General features: G+C 34.9%; 2 protein-coding genes across 2 annotated transcripts; both read left to right on the forward strand.

Annotated features, from left to right (window-relative positions):
- The first annotated feature begins 1,226 nt into the window (after window positions 1-1,226).
- On the forward strand, window positions 1,227-11,872 carry LOC107891326 (chromatin-remodeling ATPase INO80). Its single transcript, XM_016816080.2, has 23 exons — window positions 1,227-1,526; window positions 1,710-1,797; window positions 1,978-2,362; window positions 2,508-2,940; window positions 3,031-3,231; window positions 3,334-3,444; window positions 4,123-4,544; window positions 4,671-4,779; window positions 4,882-4,962; window positions 5,035-5,207; window positions 6,311-6,436; window positions 7,075-7,236; window positions 7,325-7,382; window positions 7,588-7,818; window positions 7,980-8,126; window positions 8,226-8,786; window positions 8,884-9,141; window positions 9,266-9,373; window positions 9,807-9,901; window positions 10,017-10,173; window positions 10,406-10,603; window positions 10,716-10,871; window positions 11,282-11,872. Exons 1-23 carry the CDS (start codon window positions 1,467-1,469, stop codon window positions 11,573-11,575), a joined length of 4,614 nt encoding a protein of 1,537 aa, XP_016671569.2. The 5' UTR covers window positions 1,227-1,466; the 3' UTR covers window positions 11,576-11,872.
- A 2,325-nt stretch (window positions 11,873-14,197) lies between these two features.
- LOC107891324 (flotillin-like protein 4) lies at window positions 14,198-16,129 on the forward strand. Its single transcript, XM_016816078.2, has 2 exons — window positions 14,198-15,396; window positions 15,490-16,129. The coding sequence occupies exons 1-2, from the start codon at window positions 14,467-14,469 to the stop codon at window positions 16,006-16,008; spliced, it is 1,449 nt and encodes a 482-aa protein (XP_016671567.2). The 5' UTR covers window positions 14,198-14,466; the 3' UTR covers window positions 16,009-16,129.
- The last annotated feature ends 3,702 nt before the right edge of the window (window positions 16,130-19,831 follow it).

Raw genomic sequence — 19,831 nt, forward strand, 5'->3', positions numbered from 1 at the left:
TATTTAACTATTCGTCTTGACCAAAGAAGTGTCAGCTTTCCGTGCTCGGGACCACCCGCTTAATAGGCATTCTTGACGAGCCCTTCCATTCCTTTAAGACGAGATAAACACTTGACTTTTAAGTGTGAACACTCCTCAAGTATAAACACACCCTCAAAGCAATAGGGACCCATTTAGGCATAATAGCCTCCTCCCGTTCAAATGCATAATAGAATGGGCTCTATAGTGCACGTTCTTTACATATTGCACGATAGCAGCCTATTTCATAACAACCTAACATGTCACTCTAGTGGAAAAGATGACCTCTCCTATAAATATCTTCCCAACGATAAAGAAGGGATTGACCTTACAAAAACTTTCGAAGTTACTTTGCACAAATGTCTTCTCTCAACAATTAGCTTGTGCTATTGTTCCGTTTCGACTTTCCACCTCTCTATATGAATTGACCTTCATAAAACCACCACCTGATTCTCCTTATCTCCTCTTTACTCTTTTCCCTTGTTGTAACTTGTATCAACAATTCTTAACTTATATTGATTCTAATACAAAACATCAAAGATTCTAAAAATTAAACAATTATACTATTTTATTTTCACTTTCCCAATCATAGTATTTTTGAAACCTCACAAATTCTATAACAAAATTTTAAGAAATAAATATAATATATTTTAATTGATGCATACAATCAAACCTGTCCATCACAAGAAATAAGAAACTGATAATATTTATTTTTGGTTTAATACCTATTTTGACATTCGTACAATAGTACAATTCTCACTTTGGCCCTATTACTATTTTTCGGTTACTTTGCCCCCTCACTTTCATTCTGTCCTTCACATTCGCACATTGTTCATTTTCTATATAAAAAATCCCATGTGTTCACATAATTGCCCCTTGACAATGGGCTTAATAAATGTTTTGGCCCCTATACTGGAGTGAAATTCTCACTTTGGTCTGTACTATAATAAAAAATTCACTTTTGCCATTGGTCTAAATGCCCACACGAGTTTTTATTTAATGAAAATGGTCAAGGGACTAATGTAATGGATGGAACGAAAGTAGAGAGGCAAAGTGAGAATTTTACTATAGTACAAGGGCTAAAACAGATATTAAGCCTTTATTTTTAAGGATGGAATTAAAACATTTTAAAGTTTAGAAAGAAGGTAAAATTTGCTCTAAGGTACTGTGCTATTAACACTTTTCCTGTGTATTTTAACAAGCAGGGCGCACATTAAGAGATGTCACCTGTACACCGTCTGTATCTTGTATTTCGTTCTCCCTTCTCTTTCATTGTCGACCCACCTTATCCTAGGCACCTTCTTCCTTCTCTTTTTCCTCGTTGGATATATATTTTTTCCTTTGCTAGGGTTAGGGGTTTCTTGCTTTTTCTTTACAAAATTCTTCCTCCATGCTTGTCGTGGAGTTAGGGTTTTGCTATTGGGGACTCTCTTCACTTTTTCTTCTTCATGGAACCCAGGCGCCAGTCGAAGGATTCGTTTTCCTACTCCGGTCTCTTCAATCTTGAGGTCTATTACTTGCCTTTCGATTTATTTTCTCAATCGATCTTCTTTGGTTTTTATGCGTTTTTTTTGTGATTTTGTATCAATATGTTTTGGTGATTTCGGGTTCTCGGATTTTTGTTAATTGTGCACTCAAGTAAATTTATTCCTTTTTGTTTTTATTTTATTTTATTTTGGTTTCTGTTGTAGCCTTTGATGAACTTCAAAGTTCCACAACCTGATGATGATTTTGATTATTATGGGAATAGTAGTCAGGACGAGAGCAGAGGTAGCCAAGGTAGTTTTTTTTTTTTTACAACTCGGAATTAAGGGCTCCTTTGGATTCTATCCTTGTAAATGCACCTTTTTTTCATTGGTTTTTTATACGTCTAGAGAATTTTGGTGGTTAAAACAGTTCGATTTAAAAAAAAACATTGACCTAGTGAATGTGCATTGTTCTTTAATGGGAATTCAATAGGTGGAGCAATGTCGCACCATGGTAATGGAACTATGTCTGAGAGGGAATTGAGTTTGGCGAAGCGAAAGTGGAGGGGGGCATTAAATAGTGACGAGGAGGACGACGACGATTATCAAGGCACCCATATCACAGAGGAGCGGTATCGGTCAATGCTTGGAGAACACGTACAAAAGTACAAAAGGAGGTTCAAGGATACCTCTGCGAGTCCTGCTCCTTCACGAATGGGTATTCCAGCTCCAAAGAGCAATTTGGGTAGTTCCAAAAATAGGAAATTGTTGAATGAGCAGCGAGCAGGGTTTTATGATATGGAGACCACATCTGAATGGATGAATGATGTTAGTTCTCAGAGGTTTGCAAACTATCATGAAGCAGATCTTGTGCCCAAGTATGACATTGTTTGATCTACTGTTTCCCTTGGTTGATACGCAATGTTGTACTAGAATGCATGAATTTTAAATTATATCTTGGATTTTCGTATTCATAGAACTTATTGGCATAATCAATAATTCTTTTTCACATATAATCTGCAGAATTATGTATGAACCTGCTTATTTGGATATTGGGGAGGGTATCACTTTTAAGATCCCTCCGACCTATGATAAGCTGGCATTGTCATTGAACTTGCCAAGCTTCTCAGATATCAGGGTGGAGGAGTTTTACCTAAAGGGTACTTTAGATTTGGGGTCCTTAGCAACGATGATGGCTAGTGATAAACGATTTGGATCTCGAAGTCGAGCAGGGATGGGAGAGCCTCATCCTCAGTATGAATCACTTCAGGCCAGATTGAAGGCTTTGGCAGCTTCAAACTCATCTCAGAAGTTCAGTCTCAAGGTATCTGAAAGTGCATTGAATTCCTCCATTCCTGAGGGGGCTGCTGGAAATTTACAACGGTCCATTTTGTCAGAGGGTGGTGTATTACAGGTTTACTATGTTAAGGTTTTGGAGAAAGGAGACACGTACGAGGTTAGCTCAATTCAAGTTATGATAGTCTCCTTTTTATTTATTGTGATAATACTTTTCTTTAACTTCCTCTATGATTGTTTCTGGCTGCAGATAATTGAACGAAGCTTGCCAAAGAAACCTAAAGTTAAGAAAGATCCTTCTGTAATTGAGAGAGAGGAAATGGAGAAAATCGGAAAAGTTTGGGTCACCATTGTTAGAAGAGACATTCCAAAGCATCACAGGAATTTCACTAATTTTCACCGAAAGCAACTCATTGATTCTAAGAGATTTGCTGAAAACTGTCAGCGAGAGGTATGTATGTTGTTTTATGTGACCTCAAGAGCACTGTAGGATAGTAGGGCTCCTGTGATGTTATCTCTTGAAGCTTTAGTGACAATCTAATTTCCTATCCAGGTGAAATTGAAGGTGAGTAGATCACTCAAATTTATGCGGGGTGCTGCACTTCGCACAAGGAAATTGGCTAGAGATATGCTGTTGTTTTGGAAGCGAGTTGACAAGGAGATGGTATTTTTCTTCTCCCTTTCTAAAGCACTATGCTCTGTGAATGTCCTTCAATTTTAAGAATGGAAGTCATTTTGTTAATTGCATATTTGTAATTTATTTTTGAAAGGATGACCAAGAATTGGCCAATTATCAGTGGTGGAAATATGAAAGGGCTTATTGGATGGTTCATTTTGATAGACCAGATAATAACGAGGGTAGTTGGGTTGGGTACTTTTTGCTACTAGTATTTATGATTGTGTATTTGTGTGCCTTGCATGTAAATACTTGTTTCACATAAAATAAAAAATTTCTAAAGCTTAAAGTTTGAAATAAATAATTGAAAATTTATAATATTAATCTATAAATTATTCAATTTATGAGAATTAAGAAAAATAATTTTAATGGAAGTCATTAAATGTACAAGTGGATAAATTTTATTAATATTTATACTTAAAAAATGTTTTATTGCTAGTCATTTGATGCAATTAGAACTTCTGGTCACAAATTAGATAAATTTATTAATAACTGTGTTAGAGAAACATTTGAACGTCACTTTAGAATTACAATGAGTAATTGTATACACATATTATAACTCATGGTTTAACTTGGTAACTAAAACTGTCAGTCTGAGACCTCTCTCTGCATAGGATCAAAAAATTTTATTGAACCTGCTGCTATGTAATTTCCAATCCTTAATAGGCAGAAGTGAGGAAAAGGGAGGAAAGAGAAGCTGCAGAAGCTTTAAGGCGTGAACAGGAGCTTCGAGAAGCAAAGAGGCAGCAGCAAAGGCTCAATTTTCTTATACAACAAACAGAACTTTATAGCCACTTTATGCAGAACAAGGCAAATTCTCAGCCCTCTGAAGCTTTGCCTGCAAAGGATGAAGAATCAAATGATGATGAAAAAGAAGATGATGGTGGGCCTGGTGCAGAAGAAGATCCAGAAGAGGCTGAATTGAAGAAGGAGGCTCTAAGAGCTGCTCAAGACGCAGTCTCTAAACAAAAGAAGCTGACTAGTGCATTTGATACCGAATGTATCAAGTTGCGTCAAGCTGCTGAAACTGAGGTGCCTTTAGAAGATAATTCTGTTGCCGGGTCCAGCAATATAGATCTGCATAACCCGTAAGTTTTATTTTGTGTACAATTTTTGGATAAAACTGCAGTTGGAGATGATCTTTTTTTTTTTACCCTCTTAAACTTGCTCCTTCTTCCCTTGTTTCACTTATTTGGGACTTCCAATATGTGCAGATCCACTATGCCTGTAACCTCAACAGTTCAAACACCGGAGATGTTTAAGGGTTCCCTCAAGGAATATCAGTTAAAGGGCCTTCAGTGGCTTGTTAATTGTTATGAGCAGGTTTTCATGCAACCTCTGACTGAATAGTCTTTTAATAATTATCAAATGTAACAGTTTTAACTTCTCTTTTATATGATTGTGTGGTCATATATTCTCTTTCAGGGTTTAAATGGTATTCTTGCTGATGAAATGGGATTGGGGAAAACTATTCAGGCAATGGCATTCTTGGCCCATTTGGCTGAGGTAACCACTAAGGTTGGTGTTTTATGTGCTTAAATTTACCTTATCCTAACTAGGATTGGTTGCTTTACACAGGAGAAAAATATATGGGGGCCTTTTCTTGTCGTTGCACCTGCTTCAGTATTGAATAACTGGGCTGATGAGATTAGTCGCTTCTGTCCTGCCCTTAAAACTCTTCCATATTGGGGTGGACTTCAGGAGCGGATGGTTCTTAGAAAGAACATCAATCCAAAGCGCCTTTATCGAAGGTAGTCTACTTTTGTTTGCGATACTCATTTTACTTGAATAATATGAGAAACATTGTAGGTTGGTGCCATAGCAGCTAATAATGATTTGTTATGATCTGAAGTTGATGTCCCCAGTCCTTCTAAGTTGTAGAATCTTCTTGAAAGTTATATATATCAAGAAAGATTACATCTTTCGGTTTGCTCTAATATCATCCAAACTCTAGAGTGATGTGGCTTTTACCACTCAAGCACCTCGCTTGTCATTAGGGTTTATATGCTATTTGGCAGGGGAGCATGTACTGTTCAATTTTCTTGCATCTTCCTCTGGTTTACATATCATACGGTTACATAAGCATGTTATTAGGGAAAGAAGAACAATAGAATGAAAGATGCAATTAGTGGCATATTTAGACTGGAAGTAATTTGAGAGTTTCTGCACCCTAGTTAGTTCCTTTGAATGAACCCAGTGTTGCTAAGCATTGCACCTTAATTGTAGACAACAGAAGTGCCTTGGACCTTCCAGGTGAGCCAGATTTTGATTGGGTGCATGCCTATGCTCCTAGCTGCTCTTTTTTGAAGTATTAGGTGAAAATCTGCCTGATTGAACCTCATTAATTTTTTAATTATAAGTTTCTTAGGTAACTGTACCTTTACTAGTTAAAGAGAGGACAGTTTCAACCTTTCTGTTTCTCAATGTTTGATTTTTCAACAAAAGGCATTGGACCACAAGAAATCTTGCATAATGACCAACGAAAGAGAGGGAACATTTTGCATGTCGTGTAGGATAAGTTGAACCTCTTTTTAGAGTTTATGACCATAATTATAGTTTAAACATATTTTATATAGACACGAATAGACATACAGAAACATATAAATATATATTGCATCTTAATAGACTGAGGTGAGTTTTTTCTTTTTTTTTTTTGGGGGGGGGTGAATTGTGCATTTGACAATGTAAGGGTTCTAACAGCTTGAGCATCCCTTGCTCCCTTGACAACACTGATCTAACTTCTAGTCTGTTCTTCATACTTACGGAGTTGCATTTGTTTCAAATGGCTACTTAACTCTCTCTCTTATTCCTTATATTGTTCATGTAAATTTGTTAATTATTTCTTTTTTGTCAGGGAGGCTGGATTTCATATTCTGATTACCAGTTATCAACTGCTGGTGTCTGATGAGAAGTATTTTCGACGTGTGAAATGGCAATACATGGTATTAGATGAAGCACAGGCAATCAAGAGTTCAAGCAGGTTTTTACATTTAACTTTGAATTTGTTTATTTGCTTAAATTTATGAGCTTTAGTCCTTATTAATTATTTTTAATTTAGCAATTATTTCTTTGATGAGTAAGTTCTGTTTATAAAATGTCTTGTTGCCAGCTGGCATCCTCACCCATTGAATGCCACATAATTATTTGTTTTCTGTTTAGATGGTTATTTGGAAGTTGGACAAACCTTCATGTACTGATATTTATGCTAATTGTTCATTCTTTTTAAAGCAGTATAAATGTTATTCTGAATAGAATCAGAAATATTGTCTGCGTTAATAGTTGTATAGATTTTAGTTCTACTTGAACACTAAATTATACATGTATATAACAAATTGTAATTTTAAACAGCATTAATTCATTCTCTTTTCATTTATGGTGTATCCTTGTATCTGGTGCTACCATAGATTTCCTCTACTGGTTTAAGGATCTTATACGATCATTTACTGCAATACATTACTGCATCTCAGTTGCATCAGTGGTTTTCCATTTTTTATTCTAGAAAATGGTTGCCCTTGCCTTCCCTAAGTTGCAACTCTGATTTCCATTTTTACTTTATACTATATTAATCTTTATATACTCAGTTTTATCTGATATTCTGATTGGATTGTTTCTTTGCAGTATAAGGTGGAAAACACTTCTTAGTTTCAACTGTCGTAACCGCTTGCTTCTGACTGGTACACCTATCCAGAACAACATGGCAGAACTATGGGCCCTTCTGCATTTTATCATGCCAACCTTATTTGATAGCCATGAACAGTTCAATGAATGGTTTTCTAAGGGGTATGTGTTCCTTATGCTAGTCTACTCCAGTCTTCACCATCTAACCAAAAATAGATCTTATTTATTGCATCTCTTTCTATATCATCAGAATTGAGAATCATGCTGAACATGGAGGTACTTTGAATGAGCATCAGCTTAACAGATTGGTGAGTATTTTGTTTTGCTGGATTTGCTACCATGATGAAGTTGGACTTGAAAAGGCTACTTTTTTTTTATTATATTTATTATAGTTTGATTTATCTAGATGCCAAAACTGACATTCTTCTTCCTTTTGAAAAGGAATGTAGGTTTTTTTTTGCCCTGTTGTGTTGATATTTCTTAAAGGTTTTTCTTCTCCTTTTCTGTTGGCAGCATGCAATTTTAAAGCCCTTTATGCTACGGCGAGTGAAGAAAGATGTGATTTCTGAGCTGACTAGGAAAACAGAGATTATGGTTCACTGCAAGTTGAGTTCCCGGCAGCAAGCTTTCTATCAAGCTATTAAGAATAAGATATCTCTAGCGGAATTGTTTGATAGCAATCGTGGACATCTAAATGAAAAGAAAATTCTGAATTTGATGAATATTGTCATTCAGCTGAGAAAGGTAAGCTACATTACCTCCTTTAGTTTCTTCTTATCCCTGCTTTATATGGTTAACCAGTTGCGCAAAGAACGCGTATCTCTGTTCATTACACGTGTTGAAGTTGTTTATCTTTGTTTTAGAAGTTTCAGATTGTTTTGAATATCTTATTTATGTAATGGTAGGTGTGTAACCATCCGGAGTTATTTGAAAGAAATGAAGGAAGCACATACTTCTATTTTGGAGAGATCCCAAATTCTCTCTTGCCTCCTCCCTTTGGGGAGTTGGAGGATATACACTATGCAGGGAGTCATAATCCCATAACCTACAAGGTACTTCTGTTAAAATATCTATAGTTTTGATTATATCAGCCTTGTTTGTTTTAGTGCTTTACCATAAATACCACTTTTGCCCTCCTTTTCTTTATCCAGTTGCCGAAACTTGTCCAACAAGAGGTTCTACAAAATTCTGAAACATTATGCTCGGCTGTTGCTCGTGGAGTTTACCAAGAAATGTTTTACAAATACTTCAATGTATTCTCTTCGGGAAATGTTTATCAATCTATTTTCCAGCAAGAGAGTATCTCTAATGAGTGTTGCGTCAGAAGTGGGACATTTGGGTTCTCCCGTCTCATGGATTTGTCTCCCGCTGAGGTTGCCTTCCTTGGAACGGGTTCTTTCATGGAGAGGCTCTTGTTTTCTATTTCAAGATTGGACAACCAATTTTTAGATGGAACTTTAGACGACCTAATGGAGGTATTGGATGATGACTTCAGTCCCAGCTACCTTGAGATGGGAACAGTCAGAGTTGTTACTAGGATGTTGTTAATGCCATCAAGATCCAAGACCAATTTGCTCAGAAGAAGAATTGCAACCGGTCCAGGCAGCGATCCATTTGAGGCTTTAGTTGTCTCTCATCAGGATAGGCTGCTATCCAATACTAAACTTCTTCATTCAACATACACATTTATCCCACGAACTAGAGCTCCTCCAGTATGGTCTTTTTATTTTATCCATTTTTTACTATTATGGGGAACGGCTTAAACTAAATTAGATATATTATTCACTGTTGATATTTTCTCCTTGATAGATTGGTGCTCAATGCTCGAATAGAAATTTTGCTTACAGAATGACTGAAGAACTACATAATCCATGGGTTAAGAGATTGTTGATTGGTTTTGCTCGGACATCCGAGTATAATGGGCCTAGAATGCCAGACGGTCCTCATTGCTTGATTCAAGAAATTGATTCTCAATTACCGGTTGCGCTACCTGCCCTCCAACTTACATATAAGATATTTGGTTCTTGTCCCCCCATGCAAAGTTTTGACCATGCAAAGTTGCTAACAGTAAGAATCTTTCTTGTGCACTTTATAGTTGCTTTTCTTCTTCTTTTTTTGGTAATATTCTAGTTGCCCTTTTGGGTTTTGATATTTATTTTTTGACATTAAAATTAATTTATTTTCTCCTTAGGATTCTGGCAAACTTCAGACGCTTGATATATTACTGAAACGTCTCCGGGCAGAAAACCACCGCGTTCTATTGTTTGCACAAATGACAAAAATGCTGAATATTTTGGAGGTATTTTTTATCCTGTTTATTCTTCACCTTTATCTTATTTCCTAAGCTTGTCTGTTCTATTTTAAACTTGATTCTTAGATATAGTGCAAAAGCATTTGGATCAAGCTGTTAATAATGGTTCTCGGTTGGATAGTTAGATTCGGTATGTCATAAAACAAAAGCACTTAAAAACACGCTTCCACAATGTGTATGCTGTATATTTATTATTCATAGTAAAGTGCAGTTGTAAGGTATGGCTGTTATCATTGCTTGTATGCATTGGAGTTAGAAATGGGCTTCCTAATTCTATACTGATTTTATTTTAATTGCAACATCTCAATCTACAATAACAGAACTTATATTATTGATGGATTGCTTTATACTGATGCATTGGATTTTGATGCTTGTCTGTATCTGCATATTGTTGGTGCTGATTCTTTGTTTGTTATTGCAGGACTACATGAACTATAGAAAATATAGGTACCTGAGGCTTGACGGGTCTTCCACAATTATGGATCGACGAGACATGGTCAGAGACTTTCAGCTGCGGTGAGTATTTCATTACATCTGACTTCTTCATAACAGGTTTCAGTGATCACTACTTCTTTTCATCTCCTTTTATGAAGTCATGAAAATAAAATATGTACTTTGTTTTCTATTGCAGGAATGACATTTTTGTGTTCTTGCTGAGTACCAGAGCTGGTGGATTGGGTATTAACTTGACAGCTGCTGACACTGTAATCTTTTATGAAAGTGATTGGAATCCAACCCTGGATTTGCAAGCCATGGACAGAGCTCACCGTTTAGGGCAGACAAAGGATGTAGGATTCTGCTTCTTACCTATAGTATAACGGAACGTGAATGATTTGATGTCGGACATTTATTTAATGGTTCTTGAGATAACCTTGCTTATATTATGCTGGTTAACATCCCACTTGTATTTCCGCAAATAACGTTCAGCTCTTCTTTTTGCTACTGTTACGAAAATATTTGTTTATTTAAATTTTCAAACACTTTTTAATAAGTAATAGTTGCACAATCTTACATGTGTAGGTTACCGTCTATCGACTCATTTGTAAGGAAACAGTTGAGGAGAAGATTTTGCAGAGAGCAAGTCAGAAAAGCACAGTGCAGCAGCTTGTCATGACAGGTGGCCATGTTCAGGGAGATCTCTTGGCTCCTGAAGATGTTGTATCTTTACTTCTGGATGATGCACAGCTGGAGCAGAAATTAAGAGAAATTCCGCTGCAGGTAAGGTTGAATCTGATAGGGTGTAAAATTCTCTACTTTTCTCAACATCAAAATGGGCTTTACAACTGTTTATGGGCCCTGTACTGATTTTTATGTTTTATGCACCCTCAAGGCTAAGGATAGACTAAAGAAAAAACAACCAACGAAGGGCATACGGCTAGATGCGGAAGGTGATGCATCTTTGGAAGACTTAGCGAATGCTGGAGCTCAGGGTACTGGGGTCGATCCATCTCCAGATCCTGAAAAAGCCAAGTCCAGTAATAAAAAGGTACTGAAGGTCATTTTGATTCAAATTATGATTGAAATAATGGTCATTTCTTTTTACAAGAAATAATAATGAAGGCCTATATTGTAGAGATTCCAGGATATCCTGAACAAAATAATTTACAAGAGACAAAATGCTATGCCAAGGAATGCGTAAATTGTGTAGTCCTATTGGTTTGTCTCTTGTTATATTAGCTGCTGCAAAGGATGATCTAATTATTTTTTGGTTGATCCTTGAGGGCCTCCTTTCCAACCATTGTATAGCATAGAAAAACTGTGTATCCTTATCCTCTGTGAGGGTGGTTGTGTCCTGCAATTTTCTTTTGGTGCTGCTGACCATGAGAAGTAGAGAACAACCTCTTTTAGGCAATATTTTATGTGTTAACAACTTTATTTATTTAAATATTTGTGCAGAGAAAAAGTGCTTCTGAAAGGCAAACATCTGCTAAGCAAAGGATTTCTCAGAAGACAAGTGAACCTAGCTTTGTGGATAATGAGTTAGATGATGCCCTTCAAGATGATATGCAATCACAGAGACCCAAAAGGCCTAAGAGACCAAAGAAGAGTGTAAATGAAAACCTAGAACCAGCAATTACTACTGCAGCTGCTGCATCAACTTCTGGCCAGGTACCTGGAAATGAGTTTGGTCCTGGTGGTTTTGGGACTGAAATGGGGCATAACATGGCGCAGAGTAATATGTCAACGTGATAACTTGACGAAAGGAAAGCAAGGTACACCTTAATTGCTGTCACTGCAACACTTGTTGGATGGTTGTGGTCATTTCGACTAAAATTGACCTGCATATTGATTAGTATAGTAGTATGTATGTATATATAACATTAATTTTTGGTGGGAGGGAGAATTGTTCTAGGTGCAGCGGTTGATTACATTAGAAAATATGGGAAAATATATGCGGGATAATCATATATTGTAGATGTTATAACCAGCCTGGGTGCAGTAAACGTTGTTGGTTTACCAATAACAGACCCATATATTTATTGACCACTCTAGATTGGGCCCGTAAAAGCCAACGTATTTAGTTTCCTCTTGCTTTCCTAATTCTCTGCTGAAACAGGACGGATGCTTCTGCTTCGTGTCTTTGGATCCTTTAATGACAGTTCTCCCAATAGTATGCTGTTTAACTTTGATCTTTGGTTATAGATTTCTTCTGTTTCTTTGATCAAGTTTAATGAGGTAGCAAACAACAATGAAAACAATTCAACGTGGTTATTGCAATGTGTTGAATTCTGGTTTTCCATTGTCCTGGATGCTATAAAAGGAGTAGGTGAAGCATTTGTCAAAAGAGAGTAGTGTACTGATGTTGAAGAATTCGTACAGAGATCGATAGAAAATGTTTTCTTCCAACTAAAACAAACAAGTCAAAAAAGTTAAAACTAAGAAATTAGAATAAGCAAAGAAAGCAATAATCCCAATGAGACATTGATGCAAAGCTAAATTATAAAGGTTTTTAATAAGTTGGTTATGGTTATCTAATAATTTATTTTCTTGCTTTTTTTATAATTAAGATAATTATCATTAATTATTTCTTTTATTGACAAATAACGTATAATGATCACTTAGAAATTTAATTTATAAATAGACTTAAAAAAGATTCAATTTTAACCAATAAATGCACAACCAGAGTTCATTTGAGTTAGATTGTTGTTCATATTATACAAATAATTCTATCATACTGAACAATTAAATTAAAAGACATGCAAATATTAAAGAGAAAATTATTAGAAGTAATTCAATCTTGTAAACTTATAAAATTAAATTTATAATATTACTTCAACTAGAAAAGAGAAATTTAGCAAGTAAAGTACAAAATCAAATTATAATTGAGACTGGAGATAATTTCTCTCTTCTAAGATTCTATTTATAGAGCTGTGGAGTTTTAATTGCCTTTACACTAGTGTTACAAACTTGATTTAAACTTACATACTTGAAAAGATGAAAATAACCTTGCATCTCGAGTTTAAAATAGCAAACAGAGCCATGAGACACAGATAACGGCACTGCGGTTTGGTAAAACAGCTCCGTGGCACAGAGCTTGGAGAGTTGGGCTGCTTGCTAGCTAACTGCATTGGGTTGGTGCTACAACGTTGGGTTGTGAGGTCGTGATTGTTCGTTTCTGTTTAGGCTTTCTTTTAAAACGCTTATTTCATCTTTGATCACTTGTGATTTTGCTTTCTAAATTTATACATAATTTATATTACAGAAACACTCAAAGTAATCACTTGTAATTAGGTAATATAAAAGCGCATGCATAAATGACACTAAATATATAAACTGAGCGAAAGCACGATTTTTCGCTCATGGAACAATAAAAAAGGTTAAAAATATATGAATTATGATAGATGTTAGTGATTGGCATTTAAAACTAAATAAATTGACTTGATAAGGAAAGGAAAGTGAAGAGAGGGTGGATGCTTTTGTTTTGGTCTGCTAAGAGTGATTTAATGTCAACTTCAGCACAACCGCATGTGAATAGGTGTTTTTGCCTTCACAACTTTTATCTGTATTTTGTCTGGGAATTAAAAGGATGAAAATTTTGGGTTTTTGGGATAATTGGTTAAGATATTTTTTAACTCCACACTATTGTTTCTTCATACTTGTTAAACTTTTACCAAAGAAAAAGCTGGTAGATTTGATAATGATTGTGTCCCAATCCTCATCAAATGACGCTGTAATTTGTTTTCGCTACCATTCGTCTCGTAGTTGTTAATAATAGGAATAATAATTTATTTAACTTTTTATTTAATTTTTTTCTCTTATAATTTTTAAATTTATATTATTTATCAAATCATTTTAAAATAGATAATAAAAGCTAATGTTTATTAACTGTACTGATATAGCATCCTCGTAACATTCCGTTAATTACGTGAGCATATATATGCTAGACTAATATACACACAATATAAATATGAATAAAAAGTATTTAAAATTATACTTATAAAGAAATTTATGTAAAATCACTATATAAAAAAATTTAAAAATTATGATGTTTTATAGATATTTTAAATAAAAAATAAAATACCCTCATAAAAAATTAAAATTTTATATAAAATGTGAGAAAAGGTTAAGAAATGAGGGATATCTGGTGAAGAAAATGAGGTTGTTGCCATGTGGCACCCGATTTCTTCGTTGAAAATTTCAAAGTGCGAATGCTTGGTAGGCAAGGCTAGCTGTAAGCATACATAGGAATAGGATAATAAATAATGCAAGCTGCAGGGAAGGTTCCGAACACCGTTACGAAAATACTGAGCAACTCAGTCGCCAAAATGTCGCAATGGATAACTCCTACATCAATTACTCAATCCGCAATCACCTTGACTTTTGATAATGGGGAGAAACTTTCAAATTTGCATGTATCACTTTTATTTTAAAGATTTATTTTCCCAAGTTCATGCAAACAACCAATCCCGTGGGCAAACTAGTATATTAATAATATCTACATGTTTGTTTTTTATTTTTATTTTTATTTTTATTATATTCAATCAATTTATATATATATATATGCTTCAGTTGTTTAGCTCAGACTGAGTTGCACATTCAAATTACACCAACAATAGATTCAAAGAAAAGAAAGGAGCAATATGTACTACAAGGTAGCAAATGCATCAGAATATCTGGTCATCACTGGTGTTGGCATCCAAGACATAAAGCTAGCCAAGAAGGCATGGATTCTCCCTGGTCAGTCTTACACCGTTTTCGACCTCTCCCCCGTTAACTACACCTTCGAAGTCCAAGCCATGAGCGCCGAGAAGCTCCCCTTTGTCCTCCCTGCTGTTTTCACTATTGGGCCCCGTGTCGATGATACGCCCAGTCTCCTCAAGTATGCCAAGCTTATCTCTCCTCACGACAAGCTCTCTAACCATGTAAAAGAGCTCGTACAAGGAATCATCGAAGGCGAAACAAGGGTCCTTGCTGCTTCTATGACCATGGAGGAGATTTTCAAAGGAACCAAAGAGTTCAAACTCGAGGTTTTTGAGAAAGTCCAGCTTGAACTCAACCAGTTTGGACTTTTGATTTACAACGCTAATGTTAAGCAGCTTGTGGATGTCCCTGGCCACGAGTACTTCTCTTACTTGGGTCAAAAGACTCAAATGGAAGCTGCTAATCAGGCCAAAGTGGATGTTGCAGAGGCCAGAATGAAGGGGGAGATCGGGTCCAAGCTACGGGAGGGCCAAACACTTCAAAACGCCGCCAGAATCGATGCGGAGACCAAGATTATATCCACGCAGCGGCAAGGAGAGGGGAAGAAGGAGGAGATAAAGGTAAAGACTGAGGTGAAGGTTTATGAGAATCAAAGAGAAGCTGAGATAGCTGAGGCAAACGCAGATTTGGCAAAGAAGAAGGCAAGTTGGGCTAAGGAAGCGCAAGTGGCGGAGGTGGAATCAGCCAAGGCTGTTGCGTTGAGGGAAGCTGAGTTGCAACAAGAGGTGGAGAGGATGAACGCTTTGACCAGGACTGAGAAGCTCAAGGCTGAGTTTCTTAGCCAAGCAAGTGTTGAGTACGATACCAAGGTAAACAACATATATACACGCTGATCCTTATTTCTTCGCTTTACCTCGTTAGTATATTTTTACTATTTGTTTTTGACCCTTTCGAAATAAAAGGTACAAGAAGCAAATTGGGAGCTGTACCAAAAACAGAAACAAGCAGAGGCAATTCTGTATGAGAAGGAAAAAGAGGCAGCAGGGCAAAAGGCAATAGCAGATGCAGCATTTTATGGTCGTCAAAGGGTTGCGGATGTAGAACTGTATGCAAAGCAGAAAGAGGCGGAAGGGCTTATGGCACTGGCACAAGCCCAAGGTGTTTATCTACGAACACTTTTAGAGGCATTGGGCGGCAATTATGCTGCCCTAAGGGATTACTTGATGATCAATGGTGGAATGTTTCAAGAGATTGCTAAGATCAACGCTGAAGCCGTGCGGGGACTTCAGCCTAAGATTAGCATTTGGACTAACGGTGGTGGAGAAGCAATTGATGGTAATGGAAGCAACGCAATGAAGGAGGTTGCTGGTGTTTATCGGATGCTGCCGCCCTTGTTTAAGACGGTGCACGAGCAAACTGGAATGCTTCCGCCTCCCTGGATGGGCACATTGCCGGACCCAAAAAAAGCTACCACCGATTAAACAAGCAAATCGTCTAATCACGCTTTGCCATGCACTTCCTTGTTTTGGTTTTAAAGTATTTTGCCTTGGCTTTACATATACGGTGTTGATATAATCGTACAAAGTTATTGGTTTGTCTTCATTGCACCTGCTTCGTCTCTAAATTTATCAAATTTCTTGATCTTCAAAAAAATGCCATTCTACTCAACCGATCTTTTTTAAAATACAATTTAGTTTTAAAATAAAATATTTACTATTATATTTTTAAATTTGTATAAAAAACATATTTTTAAAATTAAAATTATTTACAAATTAAAAAATTAAATATGAAACTAGAAATTATTTTTTAAATATAAAAAATTTAGGCTTATAGGTATAAAATGTACTTAAGGAAATATTTAAAAAAATCATTTAATTCCCTCGACTTAATTCACACTAAATTCAACATTGCTGTTAATAAAAAAAAATCAATTAAGCCCATTCATTGACGATTTACTTTTTTAACCATGTTGACCATTAAAATCAATTGACGATATATGAAAACTCTTAATTTAATTTCATATTTCTAATAAAAATCATAAAACTATTTAAAAAATATCTTATAAAAAATTTATAAAGCTTTTATAAATTATAAAAAATTCATAAAAACTTGTAAAAAAATTCTAATTTTTAATACTTAGACCCTAGTTACAAGACTTAGGTATTGAAGTTCCTAATTATGGATACTTAAACCCACTATCAAGACTTGGATGCAAGAGAGCCAAAATCAAGTTTAAAGACATTACAAAATATACCAATTTATACCCTAATCATTCTCAATCATCCTTAACCATTCTTAGACCTTAAAAGTACTCCTAAATCTCCTATGTTCAATCACCAACAATAAACCACAAAGTGTTCAAAACATTCACTTAAACACAACTTGTCCTCATATCATTTCACTGTTTGTTTGATACTTTCATGTCAAAAGAATATCTATGTACATGCCACACTAGTGTCCATAATTTAAAGTCCATACTTCACCATCCTTACCTTGTTGATAAGATGTGATTTGGCAAGTCACACTTAAACTCTATTCTTATGATCTCTTTTTCCAATCTATGCGTTTAAAAACAATGCATTAAGCTTCATAAAAGCTTAGTAAATACTCATGAATTTTATACATATCCTAGTATTCAATATAAATTTTATTTAAATACACTAATTCATTTTGTCTTATCTTTATCACTTCATTATAAATGTATACACTAAATATAAAATTCACTTACCACTTACTTCACTTAACCCTCAGTAAACGAAGGAGGACCGAGGAGAATATGTAGAATAGCACAAGCATGTAAGTGCTAATAATCACGAGCACATAGGTGATAATAGTCACAAGCACCGAAGTGCTAATCGCACGAGCAAACTAAATGGGTTTCTAATGGCATACCATTTATAATTGACTAGTCACCTTGTTTACTAGCCTTTACAATATCTTATTCACTTGTAACATTTCTTTTTATTTTTCATCATATTTGCACTTCATATTTAAATATACACTTCCATATGTCACTTATGGCTAGATCACACATTTTCACACAAATAATTTGCATTATTTATCACTTAATTCACTTATGAAATATTCTTTTACTAACTCCACATGCCACTTAATCTACTTATAAAATATTCTTTTACTAACTCTACATACCACTTATCGCATTCACATTCACTTTCATGTTCACTTAGTCACTAACTTTCACATCTTATATACTTTGTAATTATTTCATAGAATTTCACTCATGAGCACTTATGATAAGCACTTATCCATTAAGTACTTCAATGCTTTAATTTTCTTATAAAACATGTTACTTTCATTTATAATTCATATCTCTTGCTGATATTTATACTAAATTTTTATATCTCTTGCAGATACTTATACTAAATTCATCTATTTTCTCATTTTCACACTAAAATGTCACTATTATATTCACTTATACTTGTAATATTCCAATTAATTCACCTAATTCTTTTATTTTCTATATGTAAATTCTCATTATTTCTTGCACATTAATATTATTTTAAAATAAATACACAATTATTACACTTGATTTTCCACATATTTCAATTTAATGCTTAAGTAAATATAACTCATAAGAGTACTTACCTATTGTTTACTAGATTTCACTTCTTTTGCTTCTTTTTTCTTCCTTTCACTCCTTTGATACTTTTTTCTTTTGTCTACAACACTTTCATCACTTTCTTTCTTTTTCACTTCATGAACACAATATGAACATAATCAAAATCTATATTAGAAATCGTTTCCTTATGTTTCTACATCAATAAATGACAAAATCCATAAAAAATAACACTTGAATTCTTACCTTATCACATTGCTTTCCCACATTTTCTTAACTTTCTCTTATTTCTACCCATGAACTCATAAATTCTACCATGAAAATTGAGCTTTTGTTATTGTTGGAGACTTGATTTCACTTGAAAATTTGTTTAGAAATCAAAAGCAAGTGGTATGTTGCAGCTTTTCAATGCTTCCGTCAACATCCATTTATAGCCAAATTGATTGACGACTTCCATTAACTGAAAGATCTTATTGATGTTTTTTTTTTCATCATTAAAGGCTCAATTAGGTGTAATTTTCTTTAAAGATTCAATTATTTTTTAAAAATTTTTTACCAAGAAATTTTTAGACCTTTTGGAAAAAAATTGTTTTAGAGTAATTAATTTATAAGGAACTTGATTGTATTTTCTATATATTATTGATGTCTTGGAGGAAGGAGATGTTATGGGGGTGGTTTTGGAGCTGCAACGAAAGTTATGTCAAGCTTGATCAACGCTACCTAGGAAGTCGAAGCCTTCACAGGTCATGATGTGCCAGTATAGAGGCTCAAGGATGTGAATGGCAAGGTGACCTTAGTCGAGTAGCATGCGTGCAAATGTACACGTTATATGGCCGAGGCATGGACTCACTAAGGCCTTAAGGTTGGCTACAATTTGGTTACTCAGGGCCCAATGACGTCTAGTGGTCCAACAATTTCCCCTAGGTGAGGGGGAAATCATAAAGAAGCCCTTCACAAAAACAATTCTAATTGGGGATTGCATTTGTCGAGACTGTTCTCACCTATGATCATAATTGCACCAATTCAACAAGTCTGGGAGAAGAGAGCCGTTACCAAAGGTGTGGGCGTTTGGTTGGTTACAACGGAATTGAATACAAATATATTAAGTATTGAGTACAAATGGAATAGAAATATAATAGTATTAGATAGGTTGAATGGAATAAAAGTATAAATAGATGTTTATGGATTAACATAATGATTTATTTGGTTTTTATTTAATTTTTAAATTGACATTGTTTGTTAAGTTATCCTAAAATGGATAAAAAATTAATTAATTACAAACGTGGCATACACGTAAACGTTAAAATTTTCATCAATTTTAAAGTAATTTGATAAACAATATAAATTTAAAAATTAAAAATTTAAGTAGAGGATTAAAATAAATTTATTTGTAAAGTTGGATTTCCTTAGGGATTTTAGTTTTTATGTAGGGTATGTTGTGGTACAAAATGCTACTTGTTATCATATAAGTAGATGTAAGTGATTATAGGGCAGGGATTATTAATTATGGAAGGAACCACCCCTACCATCCATTAATGCACTGCATTCCCAAACCCGGATATAACTAAAAATTTTATATTATCCCATTTAAGCTAAAAGTCCCCAATGCCCAATGCTGAATATTAAAAAGATTCACAATGCAGCGGAGGAGGTGAATGGAGATGTCATAATGGTGACATTTTGATTGGTAAGGTTGTGAGATGTAATGAAGTAAAATCAATAATATT

Source organism: Gossypium hirsutum, chromosome D09 (genome assembly GCF_007990345.1).
Source record: "Gossypium hirsutum isolate 1008001.06 chromosome D09, Gossypium_hirsutum_v2.1, whole genome shotgun sequence".
NCBI lineage: Eukaryota > Viridiplantae > Streptophyta > Magnoliopsida > Malvales > Malvaceae > Gossypium > Gossypium hirsutum.

Excerpts from the sequence above, each read along its gene's own strand:
- LOC107891326 (XM_016816080.2), top strand. The coding sequence starts at position 1,467 with ATGGAACCCAGGCGCCAGTCGAAGGATTCGTTTTCCTACTCCGGTCTC. Across the intron at positions 2,941-3,030 it reads AGAAAGGAGACACGTACGAG|ATAATTGAACGAAGCTTGCC; the intron begins GTTAGCTCAATT and ends TTCTGGCTGCAG. Across the intron at positions 7,819-7,979 it reads TTGTCATTCAGCTGAGAAAG|GTGTGTAACCATCCGGAGTT; the intron begins GTAAGCTACATT and ends ATGTAATGGTAG.
- LOC107891324 (XM_016816078.2), top strand. The coding sequence starts at position 14,467 with ATGTACTACAAGGTAGCAAATGCATCAGAATATCTGGTCATCACTGGT. Across the intron at positions 15,397-15,489 it reads GTGTTGAGTACGATACCAAG|GTACAAGAAGCAAATTGGGA; the intron begins GTAAACAACATA and ends TCGAAATAAAAG.